The sequence below is a fragment of the Hylobates moloch genome, unplaced genomic scaffold, assembly GCF_009828535.3.
Source record: "Hylobates moloch isolate HMO894 unplaced genomic scaffold, HMol_V3 SCAFFOLD_12, whole genome shotgun sequence".
Lineage (NCBI taxonomy): Eukaryota > Metazoa > Chordata > Mammalia > Primates > Hylobatidae > Hylobates > Hylobates moloch.
Genome location: NW_026652287.1, coordinates 1,184,310 through 1,207,041, shown reverse-complemented (window position 1 = coordinate 1,207,041; position 22,732 = coordinate 1,184,310). Strand labels below are relative to the sequence as shown.

General features: G+C 53.0%; 1 protein-coding gene across 1 annotated transcript; it reads left to right on the top strand.

The window, feature by feature from the left end:
* The first annotated feature begins 5,196 nt into the window (after positions 1–5,196).
* PUS1 (pseudouridine synthase 1) lies at positions 5,197–21,772 on the top strand. The gene is made up of 6 exons (XM_032168248.2): positions 5,197–5,793; positions 5,909–6,137; positions 8,440–8,577; positions 16,051–16,153; positions 18,164–18,855; positions 20,398–21,772. Exons 1-6 carry the CDS (start codon positions 5,720–5,722, stop codon positions 20,443–20,445), a joined length of 1,284 nt encoding a protein of 427 aa, XP_032024139.1. The 5' UTR covers positions 5,197–5,719; the 3' UTR covers positions 20,446–21,772.
* The last annotated feature ends 960 nt before the right edge of the window (positions 21,773–22,732 follow it).

Below are 22,732 nucleotides of genomic sequence, written 5' to 3'. Positions count from 1 at the left end.
GGGCTGGTGTCACCACTTGTCTTTGTTGGCTTGTCACTGTTTTCAGGGTTCTGTCATTTTCTTAGCCGAGGCGCAGGAGCCCCAGGGTCCCCTCCATGGGTGCCCACAATGGTCGACACAGCCCTGGGAGCAGAGCCCCAGGGCAGAAGCTGGATGTGTTGAGGGACAATGCAGACCCCTGCGCCGCAGGAAGCCTCTCCCGCCAGGCTGGGGGTCTTGCACAGGGTGAAGAGACTCCAGAGGGCAGGGCACCCGCCTTGGGATAGCTTTGGGCATCTGCTTTGACTCCTCTGGGGGATACACCTAGGAGGGGTTTTCGGGGCCACGTGGAGCTCTGTTAACTTCCAAGAAGCCTCACAGTTCGTTCACTGCAGCCTCTGAGCAGCTGGGCCTCCAAGGCCTTGCCATGTGGTTTTGATTTGCATTTCCCCAAGGGGTCATGACATTGAGCATCACAGGTACTTGGCGGCCATTTGTGTGTCTTTGGAGGAACATCTAAATCCTTTGCCCCTTTTAAAAAATTATTTTAATTTGAGACGAGTACCTTGCTCAGGCTGGAGTGCAGTGGCGCGATCTCGGCTCACTGCAACCTCTGCCTCCTAGGTTCAAGAGATTCTTCTGCCTCAGCCTCCCAAGTAGCTGGGACTACAGCTACCAAGCCCGGCTAATTCTTGTTTTGTTTTGTTTTTAGTAGAGATGGGGTTTTACCTTATTAGCCAGGATAGTTTCAATCTGATGTTGTGGTCTGCCTACCTTGGCCTAACAAAGTGCTGGGATTACAGGGTGTGAACCAGCGCACCCAGTTTTTTGTTTTTTGTTTTTGAGACAGTCTCCCTCTGTTGCCCAGGCTGGAGTGCAGTGGTGCAATCTTGGCTCACTGCAATCTCTGCCTCCCGGGTTCAAGCGATTCTCCAGCCTCAGGCTCCCGAGTAGCTGGGATTATAGGCCTGTGCCACCACGCCCAACTAGTTTTTGTATTTTTAGTAGAGACGGAGTTTCACCATGTTGTCCAGGATGGTCTCAATCTGACCCCGTGATCCACTTGCCTGCCTCATCCTCCCAAAGTCCTGGGATTACAGGCGTGAGCCACCACACCCTGACTTTTTTTTTTAGTTGAAGTCTTGCTCTGTAGCCCAGACTGGAGTGCAGTGGTGCAATCTGGGCTCACCGCAATGTCCACCTCCTGGGTTCAAACAATTCTCCTGCCTCAGCCTCTCGAATAGCTGGGACTACAGGCATGCGCCCAGCTAATTTTTTGTATTTTTAGTAGAGACGGAGTTTCACATGTTGGCCAGGCTGGTCTCGAACTCCTGTAGGGTTCGCGTTTTTAAAACTACATATTGTTTTTATTAGATAAAAATAACTTGCTAAAAACTGCTAACCACAATAAGAAGTGAAAGTTCATTGAGAGGTTGGTGTTCTCTAGGAAGGGGAAGGTGAAGACCTTGATTTCTGAGTCCCAAGAGGGGCTGCTTCCAAACTGAGCCTCCTCAAACAGAACAGCTGCACTCGGCGCGGGGTGAGAAGGTGGAGCAGCTGCCAGGTTGTGGGCGCCGTGATCCTCCTGGTACGTCTGAAACGTAAAGAAATGCCCAGGGCCGGGCACGGTGGCTCACGCTTGTAATCCCAGCACTTTGGGAGGCCGAGGCGGGCAAATCACAAGATCAGGAGATCGAGACCATGGTGAAACCCCGTCTCTACTAAAAATACAAAAAAATTAGCTGGGCGTGGTGGCGGGCGCCTGTAGTCCCAGCTACTCGGAGAGGCTGAGGCAGAATGGTGTGAACCCGGGAGGCGGAGCTTGCAGTGAGCCGAGATTGCGCCACTGCACTCCAGCCTGGGCGACACAGCGACACTCCGTCTCAAAAAAAAAAAAAAAAGAAATGCCCAGATGGTCACTACAAACATGGAATTTTGTTGGTGTTAATACCATTTTTTAGAGCAGTTTTATATCTGTAGGAAAATTCAGTAGGACGTACAGAGAGATCTGCCCTCTCCCGTCAGTAACACGTCACATTCGTGCAGTGCCTTTGTCTCTGCCATTGAACCCAATATTCATATTTTAGATATTTAAAAATCATGGACAGCCGGGCGCGGTGGCTCACGCTTGTAATCCCAGCACTTTGGGAGGCCGAGGCGGGCGGATCACGAGGTCAGGAGATCGAGACCACAGTGAAACCCCGTCTCTACTAAAAATACAAAAAATTAGCCGGGCGTGGTGGCGGGCGCCTGTAGTCCCAGCTACTCAGAGAGGCTGAGGCAGGAGAATGGCATGAACCCTGGAGTGCAGTGGCGCAATCTGGGGTCACTGCACGCCCCCCAGGGGGGCAGAACGGGGCCACCTCCTCTAAAAAAAAAAAAAAAAAAATCATGGACAGTTCTAATACTACAGGTTCTGTCATAGTACCCGAAGTCCATAGTTCACATCATGGGGTCACTCGATGTACACTGGGCTTTGCAAAGGTGTCACGCCACACATCACGCTAAGGTCCTCTGGGCTCCACCTGTTCCCCTCTCCCAGCCTAGCTCTGCTGGCCTCAGTCTTCCTGTCCTCGTAGTTTTTCTTGTTTCAGAATGTCCCGTAGTTGGAATCATACACTATGCCCAGGGCCTGGGAGCTCATTTCCTTTTTTTTTGAGACGGAGTCTCACTCTGTTGCCCAGGCTGTAGTGCAGTGGCGTGATCTCGGCTCACTGCAAGCTCTGCCTCCTGGGTTCACGCCATTCTCCTGCCTCAGCCTCCCAAGTAGCTGGGACTACAGGCACCCGTCACCACGCCCAGTTATTCTTTTTTGTATTTTTAGTAGAGACGGGGTTTCACCATGTTAGTCAGGATGGTCTCAATCTCCTGACCTTGTGATCCGCCGGCCTCAGCCTCCCAAAGTGCTAGGATTACAGGCGTGAGCCACTGCGCCTGGCCTTTTTTTTTTTTTTTCTTTTTGAGACAGTCTGGCTCTGTTGTCCAGGCTGGAGTGCAGTGGCAGGAACTCAGCTCACTGCAACCTCCACCTCCCAAGGTTCAAGCGACTCTTGTACCCCAGTCTCCTGAGTAGCTGGGATTACAGGCGTGAGCCACTGCACCCAGCCTGGCTAATTTTTGTATTTTTAGAGACATGTTTTGCCACGCTGGCCAGGCTGGTCTCAAACTCCAGGCCTTCAGTGATCCACCCTCCCAGAGCGTTAGGATTACAGGCATGAGCCACCATGCCTGGCCTCATTTCTTTTTAGAGCTGCATAGTATTCCATTGTCTGGAGGTACCACAGTTTTTGCATTCACCTGCCGACATATCGGTTGTTTCTGCGTTTGGGCAGTGGTAAATAAAGCTGCTGTAAAGGTCCTTGTGTCAGAGCCAGGTGGTGAGGGTGGGCCCAGGGGAAGCCGTGGCAGTACAGGAGGGACCTCATCCTTGCACACACTAGCCATGTGGGGGCAGAGCTCCAAGCCAGGGGGACCAGGCCTTGGTGCCCACACTGCCACAGAACTGTGGCCCCCCTGGGTGCCTGTCCAAACCCCCCCACCTCAGTCCTGGAGCCTGGGCTGGTGGAGGGGTGCCCTCCTGGGGGGTCACTTAGTACAGGTGAGCCACCCTCCCAGCTGGACAATTGCATCTCCCTCCTGCCTCCCCTTCCTGCCTCGGCCACCAGCTCCTCACAAGCCACACGCAGCCCACGGAGTGCCCCTTAGGAAGGGGTGTCAGATCGGATCCCTGGGGCTCCCATCTCACTCATAGCCAACGCCAAGTCCTTGGTGGCCCACGAGGCCCCACACAACCTGGCCCCGGACCCCTTGATCCTCTTTTCCTGTCAGTCCCTCCAGTCACCATGCAGCCCTGTAGTTTCTCTACCTGCATACTCCAGGTGGGCACAGTGCCCAGGCCCCAGAGTCCTCACCTGTAGGAGGAGATGCAGCCCCTGGAGGGCGGGAGTGGGGCTGCTGCAGACGGCTGGCTCCTGCCTCCTGGCCCTGCATTGCCAGAAACACGCTCTCCCCAACACCTCCATGGCTCATTCCCCAAATTCAAGCTTGTGGTTGGCTGAATTGTGGCCCCAGAGATGGGATTAAGGATTTTGAGATTATGCCAGATTATCTGCGCGGGCGGGCCCAGGACCATATGAGTTTGTCTAAGGGAAAGGAGACAGGAGGGCAAGCTTGGGAGAGGAGGCAAGGAAATGGTGGGCGCAGTGGCCACACCTGGAATCCCAGCACTTCGGGAGGGGAGGCGGGCGGATCCCTTGAGCTCAGCAGTTCGAGATCTGCCTGGGCAACACAGTGAGCCGGTCTCTTAAAAAAAAAAAAAAAAAAAGGCCGGGCGCGTGGCTCACGCTTGTAATCCCAGCACTTTGGGAGGCCGAGGAGGGCAGATCACGAGGTCAGGATATCGAGACCATCCTGGCTAACATGGTGAAACCTCGTCTCTACTAAAATACAAAAAAATTAACCGGGCGTGGTGGCGCGCGCCTGTAGTCCAAGCTACTCGGGAAGCTGAGACAGGAGAATCGTTTGAGCCTGGGAGGCGGAGATCCCCAGCCGAGATCGCGCCACTGCACTCCAGCCTGGCGAAAGAGCAAGACTCTGTCCCCCGCCCCCCCCCCCCCCAAAAAAAAGAGTGGCCACTTTTCAGGAGACCGTATCTCTATAAAAAATAAGAAAAAATTAGCTGAGCGTGGTGGTAGCGCGCGCCTGCGAGGACCGCTGGAGCCCGGAGGCGGAGGCTGCGGTGAGCGGTGACCCCTCCATCGTGCGGGTGAAGGGCAGGGCGGAGCCGCCCCTGCGCCCCAGCGTCTGTGGAACGGGGACGGGGAGCGGGGCTGGGGCCCCACGAGGGCCGCACAGGGCGGGTGCCACTGAGGGTCTGGGGGCCGAGCCCGTGGAAGCGGACCCGGCAACGGAGAGGAGCGGGGCCAGCGTGCGCTCAGCGCTTCCCCTGCTCCGCTGGGCGGGCGACAGCACCCGGGAGGCGGCGGCGGCGGAGCGACCACTGCTCGCACATTTCGCCGCGCGGCCCCGGTGCCGGATGCAAGAGGGCCTGGTGCCCCGCCCCCAACACCCCAATCCCCGCCCTCAACACCCTAATCCCCGCCCCACCCCAATCTCCGCCCCCATCACCCCCCATCTCTGCCCCCGCCCCGCCTCTTCTCCCGAAGAATTTTTGTCCGCGCTCGGCCGCCGTGCAGCCCGTCGTTCCACTTCCGCCTTCGCCCACGTGGTCCGGCTCCGGCTCAGTCAGCCGCGTCGTGAGTGGGGCCTGTCCCGGAGCGAGCCTTTCTGGTCCCGACGCGGGTGGCCCGGGTCTCCTCGACTTCCGAGGAAAGCCCGCCGGGCGGGGCGGGAGGTGAAGAGGCTGGGGAAGTCAGAGGTTAACCAGGGCGTCAGGGGACGTTGGAGTTTATCCGTCAGGGTCCCGGGGCCGTCTGGAGGCAGTAGAGGCGGGGCTTGGGCGCGGGGCCTGAGAGGTCATGGGTCAGCAGGAGCGAGGCTGGGGCGTCCAGGTCCGAGAGGTCAGGGGCCAGCAGGAGCGGTCTTGGGGTGTGCGGGTCCGAGAGGTCAGGGTTTAGCTGGAGAGGGCCTGGGGCGCCGGTTTCCCGGAGGTCAGGGGTCAGCAGGAACAGGGCTGCAGTGTCAGGGTCCGAGAGGTTAGGGGTCGGCAGAGGCGGGGTTGGGGCACTGGGGGTCAGGGGTCGGGGATCAGGGCGGGGTCGGGTGCACTGGTAGCCTGCGCATGGGCCTCCAGCTTCGCGCGCTGTTGGGAGCTTGCGGACGGTGGACCCTGCGCCTGGGACCGCGTCCGTCCTGGTAATGACCGCGACGCCGGGCGACCCCGCTATGCCCGCCCAGCCCAGCCCAGCCCACCCCAGTCCACCGCGCGCGGTGCCGACCGGGCCCCCGCTCACGCCGCCCTTCTCCGCAGCTCGCTGCGCATGGCCGGGAACGCGGAGCCGCCGCCCGCCGGATCCGCGCGCCCCCTGGATCGGAGGTCCTGCAGCGGCTGGGCCGGGGGCGTCCGCGTCTGGGAGGACGGAGAGCATCCGGCGAAGAAGCTCAAGAGCGGCGGGGACGAGGAGCGGCGCGGGAAGCTGCCCAAGCGCAAGATCGTGCTGCTCATGGCCTATTCGGGCAAGGGCTACCACGGCATGCAGGTGTGGCCGCCCGGGAAGCGGCGGGTCCCGCGGGGTTTAGGTGCAGGTGCGGCCGCCGGGGAAGCGGTGGGTCCGGCAGGATTTAGGTGCAGGCCCAAACAGCTTTCACTGGTCCTGCTGCACGCGAGCTCCTGCTGCCTTCCATCAGGCCCGGCCCTGCCGCTAACCACTGTGATCTGGGGCGGGGTTCACTTGCTGTGTGCCTGAGTTCTCATCTTTAGGGTGGGAGTGCTCACAGCACCTGCTAAGTAGGGTGTGAAGATGAGCTAGGTGTACTGATGCTCGGTGCTGCGAACAGTGGACAGCGCAGGGCAGCTCAGAAGAGCCTGCTGTCGTGTGCGTTAAGGGGACAGAGAGAGCTAAGTATTAAAGTTGTGAGGATTCTCTCCTCAGCCCACTTCCTTGTCTGGAGGGTAGAGGGTCTGGGTACATTCAAGTAGGCGTATTTTTTTTTCTTTTTGAGGCATGGTCTCCCTTTGTGGTCCAGGCTGGCATGCAGTGGCGCATCCGCTGCTCGCTGCAGCCTCCACCTCCTGGGCTCAAGAGATCTGCCACTTCAGCCTTCTGAGCATCGAGGACTGTAAGTGTCCTTGACCTCACGGCCTGAATAATTTTTTTATAATTTGCAGGAATGGAGTCTTGCTAAGTTTTGTTTTTTTTTTTTGAGACGGAGTCTCGCTCTGTCACCCAGGCTGGAGTGCTAGAGTGCAGTGGCACGATCTCGGCTCACTGCAAGCTCCGCCTCCCGGGTTCATGCCATTCTCCTGCCTCAGCCTCTCCGAGTAGCTGGGACTACGGGCGCCCGCCACCACGCCCGGCTAATTTTTTATATTTTTAGTAGAGATGGGGTTTCGCTGTGGTCTCGATCTCCTGACCTCGTGATCCGCCTGTCTCAGCCTCCCAAAGTGCTGGGATTACAAGAGTGAGCCACCGTGCCCAGCCAAGTTTTTTATTATTTATAGGAATGGGGTCTCGCTCTGTTGCCCAGGCTGCTCTTGAACTCCTGGGCTCAAGCGATCCTCCTGCCTCGGCCTCCCTGTGTTGTGATTACAGGCATGAGCCACTGCGACTGGCCTCAGGTAGACATTCCTTTTGTTCCTTTTTGTAGTTAACACTGTGGCTTTGCCCAGTTCTGTGTTCTTTATAAACATCTTTAAGGATATCCACAGAAGTTCATGCAGTGCATGCAGTGTCTGACTGAAACAAAAGTTTAAGAAACTAATGCTTAACTTTGGCGGTTATAACAGCTTTTATGGTGAAAGTTTTAAGTAATGGATTGCTTTTTTTTTTGGAGACAGAGTCTTGCTCTGTTGCCCAGACTGGAGTGCAGTGGCAGGATTTTGGCTCACTGCCACCTCCGCCTCCTGGGTTCCAGCGATTCTTGTGCCTCAGCCTCCCAAGTAGCTGGGACTACAGGCGCTCGCCACCATGCTCATCTAGTTTTTGTATTTTTAGTAGAGACGGGGTTTCACCATGTTGGTCAGGCTGGCCTTGAACTCCTGACCTCAGATTATCCTCCTGCCTCCGTCTCCTGAAGTGCTGGCATTACAGGGGTGAGCCACCGAGCCTGGCCAACCACTGTGCACTGCAACCTCCGCCTCCCAGATTCAAGCAATTCTCCTGCCTCAGCCTCCTGAGTCGCTGGGATTAAAAGCATACCTGACTAATTATTTATTATTTATTTATTTATTTATTTTTGAGACAGAGTTTTCCTCTGTCACCTAGGCTGGAGTGCAGTGGTACATTATTGGTTCACTGCAACCTCCACTTCCCAGGTTCAAGCAATTCTCCTACCTCAAGAGCCCGCCACCATGCCCGGCCAATTTTTGTGTTTTTAGTAGAGACAGAGTTTCACCATGTGGGCCAGACTGGTCTCGAACTCCTGACCTCAAGTGATCCACCCTCCTCGGCCTCCCAAAGTGCTGAGATTACAGGTGTGAGCCACTGCGCCTGGCCATGGATTACTTTATATCCGATGTTTTCTTTTTTAAGTATAGGTAGCACCCACTGCACTGATTTCATAACTGACAGATTGTGGAAGTAGGTGTATGCACAGGTTCAATCAAACCTGTGTTTTGATTCCATTCCATGCTATCCACCCCCTAGTGTGGAGCAGCCCGGGCCCGGGACGAGTGAGCAGAAAACAGTGTTTTCACCTGAGTGTGGCAGCTCACACTTGTAGTCTCAGCACTTCAGGAGGCCAGAGGAGCGCTTGAGGCCAGGAGTTCGAGACCAGCCTGGGCAACATCGTGGCGACCCCTGTCTGCAAAATATAAAACCTGTTTTTGTCTCCTTTCTCCAGAGGAATGTTGGGTCCTCACAATTCAAAACAATTGAAGATGACTTGGTGTCCGCCCTCGTCCGGTCAGGCTGTATTCCTGAAAATCATGGCGAGGACATGAGGAAAATGTCCTTCCAGCGCTGCGCCCGGACAGACAAGGTGGGTGGCGGCCTTCTCTGCCCCTCCCCCGCCGCTTTGAGCAGCATGTGGCCCACTTTCCAGCTCAGTGTTCTGGCTCGTTGTGCTGCTGCTGAGCACATATGATGAGCAAATCAAACTAGCCTACGCCTTATGCAGGTGAGACATCCAGGAGCCTGGTCAGCTCAGGTATAGCTGGATCTAGATGCCCCCTGCCAGTGGGACTCTGTGCTTTCTCTGGTCCTTTCTTTCTCTTGTGTTGATTCTGTTCTCAGGGACACACATTCCTGCAGGTGGCACGGTGGCGGCCACAACGTCTGCCTTCAACCCTCCAGTCAGGCTCACTCTGAGGCGGATGTGATTGTGTGGCTGCAAAGGCAGAGAGCCACACTTGTATGATGCAACATTCTCTTTTCTTTCCTTTTTTAGAGTCAGGATCTCATTCTGTTGCCTAGGCTGGAGTGCAGTGGCATGACCATGGCTCACTGCAGTCTCAAACTCCTGGGCTCAAGCAGTCCTCCTGCCTCAGCCTCCCGAGTAGGTGGGTGTATTAGTCTGTTGTCACACTGTTATAAAGAACTGCCCAAGATTGGGCAATTTATAAAGAAAAGAGGTTTAATTGACTCAGTTCCACATGGCTGGGGAGGCCTCAGGAAACTTAGATCACGGCGGCAGGTGCGAGAGAGTGAGGAGGGTAAGGGGAAGACCCCTTATAAACCATCAGATCTTGTGAGAACTCACTCACTATCGAGAACAGCATGGGGGAAACCGCGCCCATGATCCAGTCACCTCCCACCAGGTCTTCCCTAGACACGTGGGGATTACCATTCAACATGAGATTTGGTGGGGACACAGCAAAACCGTATCACTGGAACGACAGGCACTCCACCATGCCTGGCTAAATTTTTTTTTTTTTTTTTTTAATATGGGGTCTTGCTGTGTTGCTTAGGGGTCTCAAAATCCTGGGCTCCAGTGATCTTCCCACCTTGGCGTCCCAAAGTACTGGGATTTACAGGCATGAACCACCACATCTGGCTTGAAATTAATTAATAATTCACTGTATTATAAACAGTATATTCAGGATATCCTCATTTCAGCGTGTAATCCATATAAAAATCTCTTCATGGGATAAATGTAATATGTTTTTGTGTGTATGCTAAGTCCACACTCATCACATCTCCACCACCCTGGACCTGTTATGTGGTCTCAGCTGCATGGGGCTGGTGACCCAGCACTGTTCCTTCAGAACCACAAGGCTGAGTACTCCTGTTTCCGATTGGTTTGCACGTCCACCCTGGACGCTGCTGCTGGCCTGTGTGGAAGCACGTGCCAAGTGGTCCTGTGACGCCACATTCCTGTGCTTGGGACTGAACCATGGGATTGGATGTGCACAGAGTGGCCCGCCACAGGGAATGGGGATGTCTCTAAGGAGGGACCCAGTGTAGGGTCCAGCCCTACAGGGCCTGTGGGTTTTGTCTTCATGTGCGGAGACGAGAGATCGTAGAAAAATAAAGACACGAGACAAAGAAATAGAAGGAAAGACAGCTGGGTCCAGGGGACCACCACCACCAATGGGCCGAGTCTGGTAGTGGCCCCAAATGCCTGGACGCACTGGTATTTATTGTATACAAGGCAAGGGGACAGGGTAAGTAGTGTGAGTCATCTCAAGTGGTTGATAAGGTCACGTGAGTGATGTGTCCACTGGACAGGGGGCCTTTCCCTTTGTGGTAGCTGAGGCGGAGAGGGAGGACAGCATATGTCAGCATTTCTTCTATGCACTTATCAGAAAGATCAAAGACTTTAATACTTTCACTAATTGTGCTACTGCTATCTTCTAAGAACTTAAAAGGAGGAGCCAGGTGTACAGTTGGAGCATGAAAGTGGACAAGGAGCGTGACTGTTGAAGCACAGCACCAAAGGGAGGTGTTTAAGCCTACGGAGGACTGCGGGCAGGCCTGGGTAATGTCAGGCCTCCCACAAGGGTGGTGGAGCAGAGTGTTCTCTCACTACCCTGGGGAAAGGGAGACTCCCTTTCCCGGTCTGCTAAGTAACAGGTGCCTTCCCAGGCACTGGCGCTACCAGTAGCTCGAGGAGCCTTCAGGCGACCCTTATCTGGGCGTGACAGAGGGCTCACACTCTTGTCTTCTGGTCACCTCTCACAGTGTCCTTCAGCTCCTGACTCTATGGCCTGGTTTTTCCTAGATTATAATTATAGAACAGAGATTATTATAATAGTAAAGAGTAATACTACAAACTAATGATTGATAACATTCGTATATAATCATATCTATATCCTATTTCTAGTATAACTTTTCTTATTCTAATTATTTTCTTTATTACACTGGAACAGCTCGTGCCTTCAGTCTCTTGCCTCGGCACCTGGGTGGCTTACCGCCCACAACCCAACATTGGGCAGACAGGGACAGCAGAGCCGGAGAGAACAGATGGCTTTTCTGTAGCACGTATAAGGCATCAGTGAATGTGATACCTGCCATCCTTGCTCTTCGAGTGCCTGGCTCTGTAACACGGCTCTCAGGCTGCCTGCAGGCATTGGGGGTCTATCAGAGACATAACTTTGTACCAGTCAGGATCCTCCGGGAATCTGAATAAAGCTATGGCTCTTGTTCCCACAAACGCCTAGTTTCAAAGGCACACAGATCCCTGGGGATCCATGGACACATACTGGAGCCGTCGTATAGAGGGGAGAACACAAAGAGGGATCCACAAGTTCACTCCTAGTGGGTGGGGGTGATGCATTTGTGGCTCAAGGTAGAGAGTTCTGTGGGTCTTACTATTTTCATTTTCTTTTTGATTCTTCCATTTACAGCTCTCTGGTTGTTTTCAGGGAAGAAGAAAAGTAACAATTTGTCCAAGCTGATGAAGAGAGCATTTCAAAATAGGGTCCTTGTATTTATTTTTATTTCTGCTGTTATTAGAGAGATGGTTTCATTCTAATAATTTTCTCACTTGTATTGGGAAACCTGCAGAAGTAAATCCATGAGGCCGACATGGTCACACCCGAGTGCCCTGCCCTTCAGATGAAAACACAGTAACAGTTTAACATTTTTATTATTTATTTATTCATTTATTTTTGAGACAGAGTTTCATTCTTGTTGCCCAGGCTGGAGTGCAATGGCGTGTGATCTCGGCTCATTGCAGCCTCCACCTCCTGGGTTCAAGCCATTCTCCTGCCTCAGCCTCCCGAGTAGCTGGGACTACAGGCATGTGCCACCACGCCCGGCTAATTTTGTATTTTTAGTAGAGATGGAGTTTCTCCATGTTGATCAGGCTGGTCTTGAACTCCTGGCCTCAGGTGATCTGCCTGCCTCGGCCTCCCAAAGTGCTGGGACTACAGGCGTGAGCCCCCGCGCCCGGCCTGTTATTTGTGTGTGTGTGTATTTCTGCTGTTTAACATTCTGTTTTTGTTTCAGATTTTAAAAATAGCTTTATTGAAATATAATTCACTCTTGGCCGGGCGTGGTGGCTCACACCTGTAATTCCAGCACTTTGGGAGTCCAAGGCGGGTGGATCACTTGAGGTCAGGAATTCAAGACCAGTCTGGCCAACATGGTGAAACCCCGTCTCTACTAAAAATACAGAAATTAGCCGGTGTGTTGGTGGCTGCCTGTAGTCCCAGCTACTCAGGAGGCCGAGGCAGGAGAATTGCGTGAACCTGGGAAGCAGAGGTTGCAGTAAGCCGAGATGGTGCCACTGCACTCCAGCCTGGGTGACAGAGTGAGACTCCATCTCAAAAAAAAAAAAAGCAAAAAAGGAAATATAATTCATTCTTGTACAATTGACTCATTCAAAGTGTACAGTTCAGGCCAGGCGTGGTGGCTCACGCCTGTAATCCCAGCACTTTGGGAGGCTGAGGTGGGCGGATCACCTGAGGTCAGGAGTTCGAGACCGGCCTGGCCAATATGGCGAAACCCCGTCTCTACTAAAAATACAAAAATTAGCCAGGTGTGGTGGCGCACGCCTGTAATCCCAGCTACTCAGGAGGCTGAGGCAGGAGAATTGTTTGAATCCAAGAGGTGGAGGTTGCAGTGAGCTGAGATCGTGCCATTGTACTCCAGCCTGGGCAACAAGAGTGAAACTCTGTCTCAAAACAAAACAAAACAAAAAAAACAAAAAGAAAGTGTATAGTTCAAGCTGGGTGTGGTGGCTTACCCCTGTAATCCCAGCACTTTGGGAGGCCAAAGTGGACGGTTCACTTGAGGCTTGGAGTTCGAGACCAGCCTGGCCAACATGACAAAATCCCATCTCTACTAAAGATACAAAAATTAGCCAGGCATGGTGGCTCACACCTGTAATCCCAGCTACTTGGGAGGCTGAGGCACGAGAATCTCTTGAATACGGAAGACGAAAGTGGCAGTGAGTTGAGGTTGCATCACTGAGCTCCAGCCTGGCAAAAAAAAAAAAAAAAGTATACAGTTCAGTGGTTCCAGTATATTCACAGAGCTGTGCAGCCATCACCACAGTGAGACATAGGACATCCCAGAGATACCAGGTGTCCCTCAGCTGTTGTCCCTATCCCCACAGGATGTCTCCAATATTCTCACTTCAACTTCTTGTCAGTACAGAGTGGTTGGCAATGAGATGTATTTTCTTTCCCTTTTTTGGTGCTAAGTCTTTGAAATCTGTTGTGTATTTACCTAAAGTCATCTTGTTTCAGAACAGCTCCTTTCATTCTGTCACGTTCCATGTGTGGATCTGGCCAGTGGAACATCTCAACAATTTATTTTACTCTTTCCAACTTTTTATTTTGAAAATTTCACACTGCCGGGCGCGGTGGCTCACGCCTGTAATCCCAGCACTTTGGGAGGCCGAGGCAGGCGGATCACGAGGTCAGGAGATTGAGACCATCCTGGCTAAAACGGTGAAACCCCGTCTCTACTAAAAATACAAAAAGTTAGGTGGGCGTGGTGGCGGGCGCCTGTAGTCCCAGCTACTCAGGAAGCTGAGGCAGGAGAATGGCGTGAACCCGGGAGGCGAGCTTGCAGTGAGCCGAGATTGCGCCACTGCACTCCAGCCTGTGTGACAGAGCGAGACTCCATCTCAAAAAAAAAAAAAGAAGAGTTCATACCTTCATAAAAGTCTTAAGAATAATGCCATGAGCACCCACATAGTCTTCCCAGATTCACCAACGTTAGGTTTTTGCCATATTGTCATAGTTGTGTGTGGTTTTTTTTTAAAATTCATTTTGTTTTATTTTTTGAGATGGAGTTTCACTTTTGTTGCCCAGTTTGGAGTGCAACAGCACAATCTCGGCTCACTGCAACCTCCACTTCCCAGGTTCACGTGATTCTCCTGCCTCAGCCTCCCGAGTAGCTGGGATTACAGGCGCACGCCACCACTCCCAGCTAATTTTTTGTATTTTTAGTAAAAATGGAATTTCACTATGTTGGTGAGGCCAGTCTCGAACTCCTGACTTCAGGTGATCCGCCTGCCCGGACTTCCCAAATTGCTGGGATTACAGGCGTGAGCCACCGCACTCAGCCTGGTTGTTTTTTGTTTTGTTTTGTTTTGTTTTTTATCTTTTTTTACCTTTTTTGAGACAGAGTCTTGCTCTGTTGCCCAGGCTGGTCTTGAACTCTTGGGCTCAAGCAATCTTCCCACCTTAGCCTCCCAAAGTACTGGGATTATGAATGAGAGCCACTGTGCCTGGCCTTTTTCTATCTTAAAATCGAACCATTTGAGAGTAAGTTGGAGACATCATCATCCTTTACCCTGAAACATCTTAGCATGAGTCTCCAAGGGACTGTGACATCCTTCAGCAACCTCACACTATCAATTATTACCCTTGTGAAATTCAACCTGATAGAGGACCATCATCTAACATGTTGTCTAAAGTAGGAAACTGTCTTTTCTGTTTTCTTCAGCGTCTTTGATGTGGCATGCCTTTTATTTTTGTTAATTGGTCCGGGATCTAATCTAAGATCATTAGTGGCATTCAGTTGTCATGTCTCTTGAGCTTCTTTTAATCGAAAATGATCTCCTTGGCCGGGCATGGTTGCTCACACCTGTAATCCCAGCACTTTATGAGACTGAGGTGGGAGGATCACTTGAGGCCAGGAGTTCAAGACCAGTCTGGGCAACATAGCAAGACCCTGTCTCTACAAAAAAATTTAAAAACTAGCCGGGCATCGTGGTGCCTGCCTGTAGTCTTAGCTACTTGGGAGGCTGGGGTGGGAGGATTGCTGGAACCTGGGAGGTCAAGGTTGCTATAAGCCAAGATTGGCACCACTGCACTCCAACCTGGGTGACAGACCAAAACCTTGTCTCAGAAAGAACCCAACAAAAAATCTTTAGAAACTTACTTTAAAAAAGAGGTATAATATACAAACAGTAAAGTGTGCTAAAGTGTAAACTTGATCAGTTTTTATCTGTGTACCTACCTGTGTACGTACTGCCCATCCCCAGACGGCCCCTCCCTTTCCCCCAGGGCCACCGCTGTTCTGACTCAGGTGGGGACCTCCTCCTTACTCTGCTCTTGGTTCTAAGTTGTGTTTTCTCTTTTCCCCAATCCTTGGGAGTCATATCTTCATACCTTTTTTTTTTTTTTGAGGTAGAGTCTGGCTCTGTCGCCCAGGCTGGAGTGCAGTGGCAAGATTGCGGCTCATTGCAACCTCCAACCTCCCAGGCTGAAGCGATTCTGCCGCCTCAGCCTCCTGAGTAGCTGGGACTACAGGCACACGCTACCAAACCCTGCTGATTTTTTGTATGTTTAGTAGAGATCAGGTTTCACCGTGTTGGCCAGGCTGGTCTCAATCTCCTGACCTCAGGCGATCTGCCTGCCTCGGCCTCCCAAAGTGCTGGGATTACAGGCGTGAGCCACTGCCCCTGGGTGGGGGCCATATCTTATGTGGGACTTTGCTTTCTGTCTGCAGAGTCATATTTATGCTCCCTCATTTAATGTTTTTTCTTGGGCTTTGAATTCATTCATAATAGTTTATTTTATAAGTGCTCCTGCACGCACTCCGTTGGTATATACAGCTTTATTTTCATATCGGATGATTCCCTCCAGATGCATTTCTTTTTTCTTTTTCTTTTTTTTTTTTGAGATGGAGTCTCGCTCTGTCGCCCAGGCTGGAGTGCAGTGGCGCGATCTCGGCTCACTGCAAGCTCCGTCTCCTGGGTTCACGCCATTCTCCTGCCTCAGCCTCCCGAGTAGCTGGGACTACAGGCTCCCGCCACCGCGCCTGGCTAATTTTTTGTATTTTTAGTAGAGACTAAAAATACATTTAGTAGAGACTAATATTTCATGTTAGCCAGGATGGTCTCGATCTCCTGACCTCGTGATCCGCCCGCCTCGGCCTCCCAAATTGCTAGGATTACAGGCATGAGCCACCACGCCCGGCCCTCCAGATGCATTTTTAACAGCAGAATTCATGTGTGAAACGACATAAGATCCGTGTAGTCCTTCTGTCTCAGAGACCAGCGTGCAAGGCCCGAGGGACCCACCTTCCGCCACACGTTCTGCTTTCTTTACAGGGTGTGTCCGCAGCTGGCCAGGTGGTATCCCTGAAGGTGTGGCTGATTGACGACATTCTAGAGAAGATCAACAGCCACCTTCCCTCTCACATTCGGATTCTGGGTAAGCCTTGCAGTGCAGGCGGCCACACACCTGGTTGTAGATGGTCTTGCAGAGACACGAGGCTATGCGTGCTCCTGCCTTTTCCAACTGTCTCTGATGCAGAAGTGTAGTCAGAGTTGCTTTGCAGCTGGTTCTGACCTTCAGAAACGGGAACAACTAGACAGGAGTAGAAAGCTGCTCATTTGCAGTGCTTGTTGCTACACAGGCGCCTTGTTTTAAGCAAACACGGGATGTGAAAATCTAAATTCATGGTTAAAGTGAACAGTTGTTCCCTCTTATGGCAGGACTGATAAATGGAATTTTTAGGCCTCCTTAAAATGTGACTGTCTACCTTTTAAGTGGCAGGTACAGGCAACTTACATACATACATTCGTTCATTCGTTTATTCTGTTTGTTTTTTGAGAGAGTCTCACTCTGTCACCCAGGCTGGAGTGCAGCGGTGCGATCGTGGCTCACTGCAGCCTCCGCCTCCCGGGTTCAAGCGATCCTCAGCCTCCTGAGTAACTGGGACTACAGGTGCATGCCACCACACTTCATTTCTGAGTTTGTAGAGATGGGGTCTCATTGTGTTGCCCAGTCTGGTCTTGAACTCCTGGGCTCAAGTGATCCTCCTGCCTTGGCCTCCCAGAAGCCGCTTATATTTAATGTAATGATAGGTGTGGCTGGGCGTGAATCTGTCGTCCTGCTCTCTGTTTTCTTTTCCTTTTTGTTTTGGTGTCATCCCAAGAAAACAGAACTGTTGTCTGCCTGACTGGTCTGCTTGGAGAGAAGTGTTTGAGACAGGGTCTTGTTCTGTTGCCGAGGCTGGAGTGCAGTGGTGTGATCACAGCTCACTGTAGCATCGACCACCTGGGCTCAAGGGACCCTCCCGCCTCAACCTATAAGCTGGGACTGCAGGCACACGCCACCACAGCCGGCTGAATTTTTATTTTTGTTTTTTTGTAGAGATGGGGTTTCGCCATGTTGCCCAGGCTGGTCTCAAACTCCTAGGCTCAATCAGTCTACCTGCCTCAGCCTCCCAAAGTGTTGGCATTACAGGCATAAGCTGCCGCGCCCGGCCCACAGCCTGATTATTTTCAGATTCATCCATGCTGTTGTGTATGTCAGCAGTCTGTTCCTTCTCATTGCTGCGGGGTGTCCGCTCTGTGGGTGTGCCACGGATTGTTTATACACTTACCTGCTGATGGACACGGGGTGATTTCCAGTTTTGGGCTGTTAGAAGTAAAGCCACTATGAACATTTATGTGTGAGTCATAAATAGGATTCAGGAATCCCTGTTGATTTTACCCACTGTTAAGTTTTTGTTTTCATTTTTATATTTTTTATGACGGAGTCTTGTTCTGTTGCCCAGGCTGGAGTGCAGTGACGTGATCTCAGCTCACTGCAACCTCCACCTGCCTTCTGGGTTCAAGCGATTCTCCCACCTCAGGCTTCCCAGTAGCTGGGATTACAGGTACACGCCACCATGCCCGGCTAATTTTTGTATTTTTAGTAGAGACGGTGTTTCACCATGTTGGTCTCAAACTCCTGATCTCAGGTGATCCGCCCACCTCAGCCTCCCAAAGTGCTGGGATTACAGGCGTGAGCCACTGTGCCCGGCTGCTTTTATTATTTTAAATTCACACATAATAATTATACATAGTTATGTAGAATTATGTATGATATTTCCAGTCATGTGTAACGATCAAATAGGGCAATTAGTCACTCCAAGCATGTATCATTTCTTTGTGTTGGAGACATTCCGTATCTTCTCGCTATTGGAAAATTACAATAAATGGTTGTAAATTCAGTCACCTTATAGAGCACTGCACCTGTCCCTCCTGTCCACCATCCTCCTGTGCCTGTTCCCCAACCTGTGGCTGCCCCGTCCCCAGAGAAGCCGATGCTTGCTGGAGCTTGGTCGGTGCTCTGGGTAAAGAGACGCTGGGGCTCACGCTGTGCTCAGGCTGCTCCCTGGTCATTCAGGCGCTTCTCACCTGCCTTTCCTCTCCCTGACCACCTCCCCCCTAGGACTGAAGCGGGTCACGGGCGGGTTTAACTCCAAGAACAGATGTGATGCCAGGACCTATTGCTACCTGCTGCCCACGTTTGCCTTTGCGCACAAGGACCGGGACGTGCAGGATGAGACCTACCGCCTGAGCGCCGAGACGCTGCAGCAGGTCAACAGGCTCCTGGCCTGCTACAAGGGCACGCACAACTTCCACAATTTCACCTCGCAGAAGGGGCCACAGGAGCCCAGTGCCCGCCGCTACATCCTGGAGATGTACTGCGAGGAACCCTTTGTGCGGGAGGGCCTGGAGTTTGCGGTGATCAGGGTGAAGGGCCAGAGCTTCATGATGCATCAGATCCGGAAGATGGTCGGCCTGGTGGTGGCCATCGTGAAGGGTTATGCCCCTGAGAGTGTGCTGGAGCGCAGCTGGGGCTCAGAGAAGGTGGACGTGCCCAAGGCGCCGGGACTTGGCCTGGTCCTGGAGAGGGTGCACTTCGAGAAGTACAACCAGCGCTTTGGCAACGATGGGCTGCATGAGCCGCTGGACTGGGTGCAGGAGGAGGGCAAGGTCGCAGCCTTCAAGGAGGAGCACATCTACCCCACCATCATCAGCACCGAGCGGGATGAACGCTCCATGGCCCAGTGGCTGAGCACCTTGCCCGTCCACAACTTCAGTGCCACTGCTCTCATGGCAGCTGGCACAGGCGCCAAGGTAGGGGCACAGTCCCAGCAGTGTTCAGCAGGCCCACATTGTTCCCATTGTACAGAGGAGTGAGCTGAGGCACAGAGAAGTGTGTCACTTCCCCCAAGGCCACACAGCTGCTGCAGGAGCAGGGCCAGGCGGTCTTGAGATGTTCCTTGTCTACCTGCCTGCGCCACCCACCTGCTCCCCCGCCGGGTGCTTTTAGATTCTGGGAGGACTGTCCCAGGGTCAGGCTTGCTGCCAGCACACCTACTATGGACCTGGCACAGAGCGTAATCAGTGGCTAGACAGCTGCGGAATGTAGCTTAGAACTGGAACATACAGGATTGTAGGTGCAGAAGCTAAAAGCTAAGTGAATGAAAATGTCATTCTAGTTCTTTGCTCTGGGGTGAGAGATGTCCCCAAAGCCCGAGTTTGTTCTTTCTTTTTTTTTTTTTTTTTTGAGACTGAGTCTTTCTGTCGCCCAGGCTGGAGTGCAGTGGCACGATCTTGGCTCACTGCAAGCCCCGCCTGCCGGGTTCACGCCATTCTCCTACTTCAGCCTCCCAAGTAGCTGGGACTACAGGTGCCCGCCACCACTACTGGCTAATTTTTTATATTTTTAGTAGAGACGGGGTTTCACCGTGTCAGCCAGGATGGTCTCGATCTCCTGACCTTGTGATCCACCTGCCTTGGCCTCGCAAAGTGCTGGGATTACAGGCGTGAGCCACTGCGCCCGGCCAGCCCGAGTTCTTTCGTGGTGGCCCAGTGAGGTTTCAAAGGGTGACATTCCCAGGTAGGGCTCAGGGAGATTCTTCCTGTCGTCTAGATATCTGTGAAAAGAGAGTCCTTCCTGCATACCTGGGTGGCAAATTCAACTGTGTGCAGGCCCCAGGGAGGTAAGGCGGGCAGGCAAGGGGCCAGGCGCCTGGCAAGCAGTCCTATAGATGGGGCAATGAGAGGCCCCCAGCCCAGGGACGGCAGGGAGTGGGGGGCCAGCAGTGGCCGGAGCCCTGGTTCCATCTGAAGGGGGTACTCGTGGCTCAGTGGCAGCTGGTGGTGGCCATGTTGGAATGTGACAGTGACCGCATGCTTAAATGTCAGGGGGAACCAGCGTTGCATACTGGTATGGGAAATCTTCCCCTTTTTGAGTGCTGGTAGTTAATTTTTCCCAAGCCCGGTGCAGGCTAAATACAGCACAGGTGTTGATTTGGCCGGGGCCAGATTGGACTGCTGTGGACTCTACTGATGAGAGGCATATATACTTCCGAGGCACTTGCATTTGTTGAGTTTCCAAATGGCCCCATTTTATTTTCCCCTGTGGTCAGTGTGGCCTGTGAGGATGTGAAGGAGCCCAGCAAAGGCCCCTCTAGTGTCCCCAGCCCTTGGCTTTCACTGCTCAGGTTCCTGACCTGGTTAACAGAATGACCGAGAACAAACACCAGCCTCTGCTCCTGATGAGGGAGTGGCGGGGGCAAGGCTCCTGTGCCGAGCCTGTCGAGGGCACCTCTGGGCATTCAGGAGCAGTGGAGAGTGCTTGCCTCTCATTCTCCGTGTGGTCTTCTTCTGCAGGTGCCCAGTCCCCTGGAAGGCAGCGAAGGGGACGGAGACACTGACTGAGACGATGGGAGCTGCCCACCAGAGTGCCTCTGAGCAGCTCACAGTGTGTGCCCCGGTGTGCCACCCCTGTGGGCAGCAAGAAGCTGGGATCGCTGCAGCCATGTTTTCCTGGCCATGGCTTCTCAGGCCTGCCTGGCAGATGTGGCCTGGCATTGTAACCTCAGGACCTTTCCTTGTAGGAACAGCCTTTCTCGAATCTGTTTTCAGCTCTTGCATTGCATAGATGAACCTCAGCATGTAAAGAACTATTTTTTTAAAGAAGTGATTTTCTTATTAAACAAGTACAAATTTTGCTTAGTCAGTCCTTGGTTTGCCTTTTTCTTAGTCTTTTTTAACATCTTTTTTGTCCACAGAGATGAGCAGAGCATATTGTCCTGTTGAGAACAGATACTGCTGAACAAAAGAGGCAGGCCCAGGAGGTGGCTCAGCCTGTAATCCCAGCACTTTGGGAGGCTGAGGTGGGCAGATTGCTTGAGTACAGGAGTTCCAGACCAGCCTGGGTAAAATGGTGAAACCGCATCTCTGCAAAAGATTAGCTAGGCATGGCGGCGTGCCCTGTAGTTCAGCTGCTCAGGAGGCTGAGGTGGGACGACTGCCTGAGTCTGGAGAAGTCGAGGCTGCCCTGATCGCCACTGCACTCAAAAAAAAAAAAACAAAACAACAACAAAAAACTGGCCAGGCGTGGTGGCTCATGCCTGTAATCCCAACACTTCGGGAGGCCGAGGCAGGCGGATCACTTGAGGTCAGGAGTTTGAAACCAGCCTGACCAGCATGGAGAAACCCCGTCTCTACTAAAAATACAAAAATTAGCTGGGCATGGTAGTGAGACTGAGGCAGGAGAATCGCTTGAACCTGGGAGGTGGAGATTGCAGTGAGCCAAGATCACGCCACTGCACTCCAGCGTGGGTGAGAGAGCCAAACTCCGTCAAAAAAAAAAAAAAAAACCGGCGTCCTGCACTCTGCAGGGTGGGGCCGAGGCAGGGCTGTGGAGGGCACTGAAGCAGGGGCCCCGCTGACCCGCGGCATTCCCGAGAGGGGTGGCCGCCCCGGGCTTCTCTTCCTAGACAGCCCCGTGCATGCAGCCTTTGCCCTGGTTGCAGGTCGGTACTCGCCTCGGCGCTGTCCCGGTGCCAGGTGGGTGGGGGCTGGGGCAGAGGGCAGAAGGAAGGGGCGCATGGCGGAACAGGCCCTTAGTGGAGCTTACTGGAAGACCCACCAGCAGCTGCTTCACGTCATTGGTCACAGGTGCGTCCAGCGCCGTTCGTAGCTGCAAGGGAGGCTGGGGAAGACTGCTTTTGAAGTGGCGCTTAGCGTGGAACAAAACACACTGCGTTAGCCAGGAGCAGGGGATCCTTGGCCGGTGGGCTGCCAGGAGCCCAGGGAGGGGCTCAGCGGTGGAAGTGCTGTGCATACGTGGGTGGCCTCCCAGCCTGCAGCCCATGGGCGCACGTGACCAATGCACGAGCGCCTGACGCCCCAGCGGTGCACACAACTAATGCGCATGCGCCTGACGTGCCAACAACGCTTGTGACTAATGCACAGGCACTTGTCGCCCCAGCAGTGCGTGAGTGACACACGTGCACGTGCCCATGACGCGGTGGACACCGTGTGTGAGAAGTGGGGCAGGACAGGTGGGATTGGGAGATGCTTCAGGCAGTGAGCTCCCAGGGTGTGGGGTGCCCACGAGAGCGAAGCCGGTTTTAGGGATTTTGGCCAGAGGAGCAGTGGGGCTCACCGTTTCGGGAGCCAGGGAGTGCAGGTGTGAGGCCCACTGGGCTTTGGGTTTGAGGGATGGATGAGCTGGGCCGTTAACTGGAACGGGAGACAGGGAAAGGAGTGGGTTTGGAGAAATAGCAGGAGCTTGGTTCTAAGCATGTTAATTTTACCTGGGATAGACAGGACTTTATTTTTATTTTTTTTGAGACGGAGTCTCGCTCTGTTGCCTAGACTGGAGTGCAGTGGCGTGATCTCGGCCCACTGCAACCTGCGCCTCCTGGGCTCAAGCAATTCTCCTGCCTCAGCCTCCGGAGTAGCTGGGATTACAGGTGCCCGCCACCACGCCCGGCTGATTTTTGTATTTTTGGTAGAGACAGGGTTTCACCATGTTGGCCAGGCTGGTCTCGAACTCCTAAGCTCAGGTGATCCACACGACTTGGCCTCCCACAGTGCTGGGATTACAGGCGTGAGCCACCGTGCTGGGCCTGGGTGACCCATTTAAATCACCTTTGATGATCCTGGGGTATGTGACATTTTAAAATAATATGTATATATGGAAGGAAATAAAGTA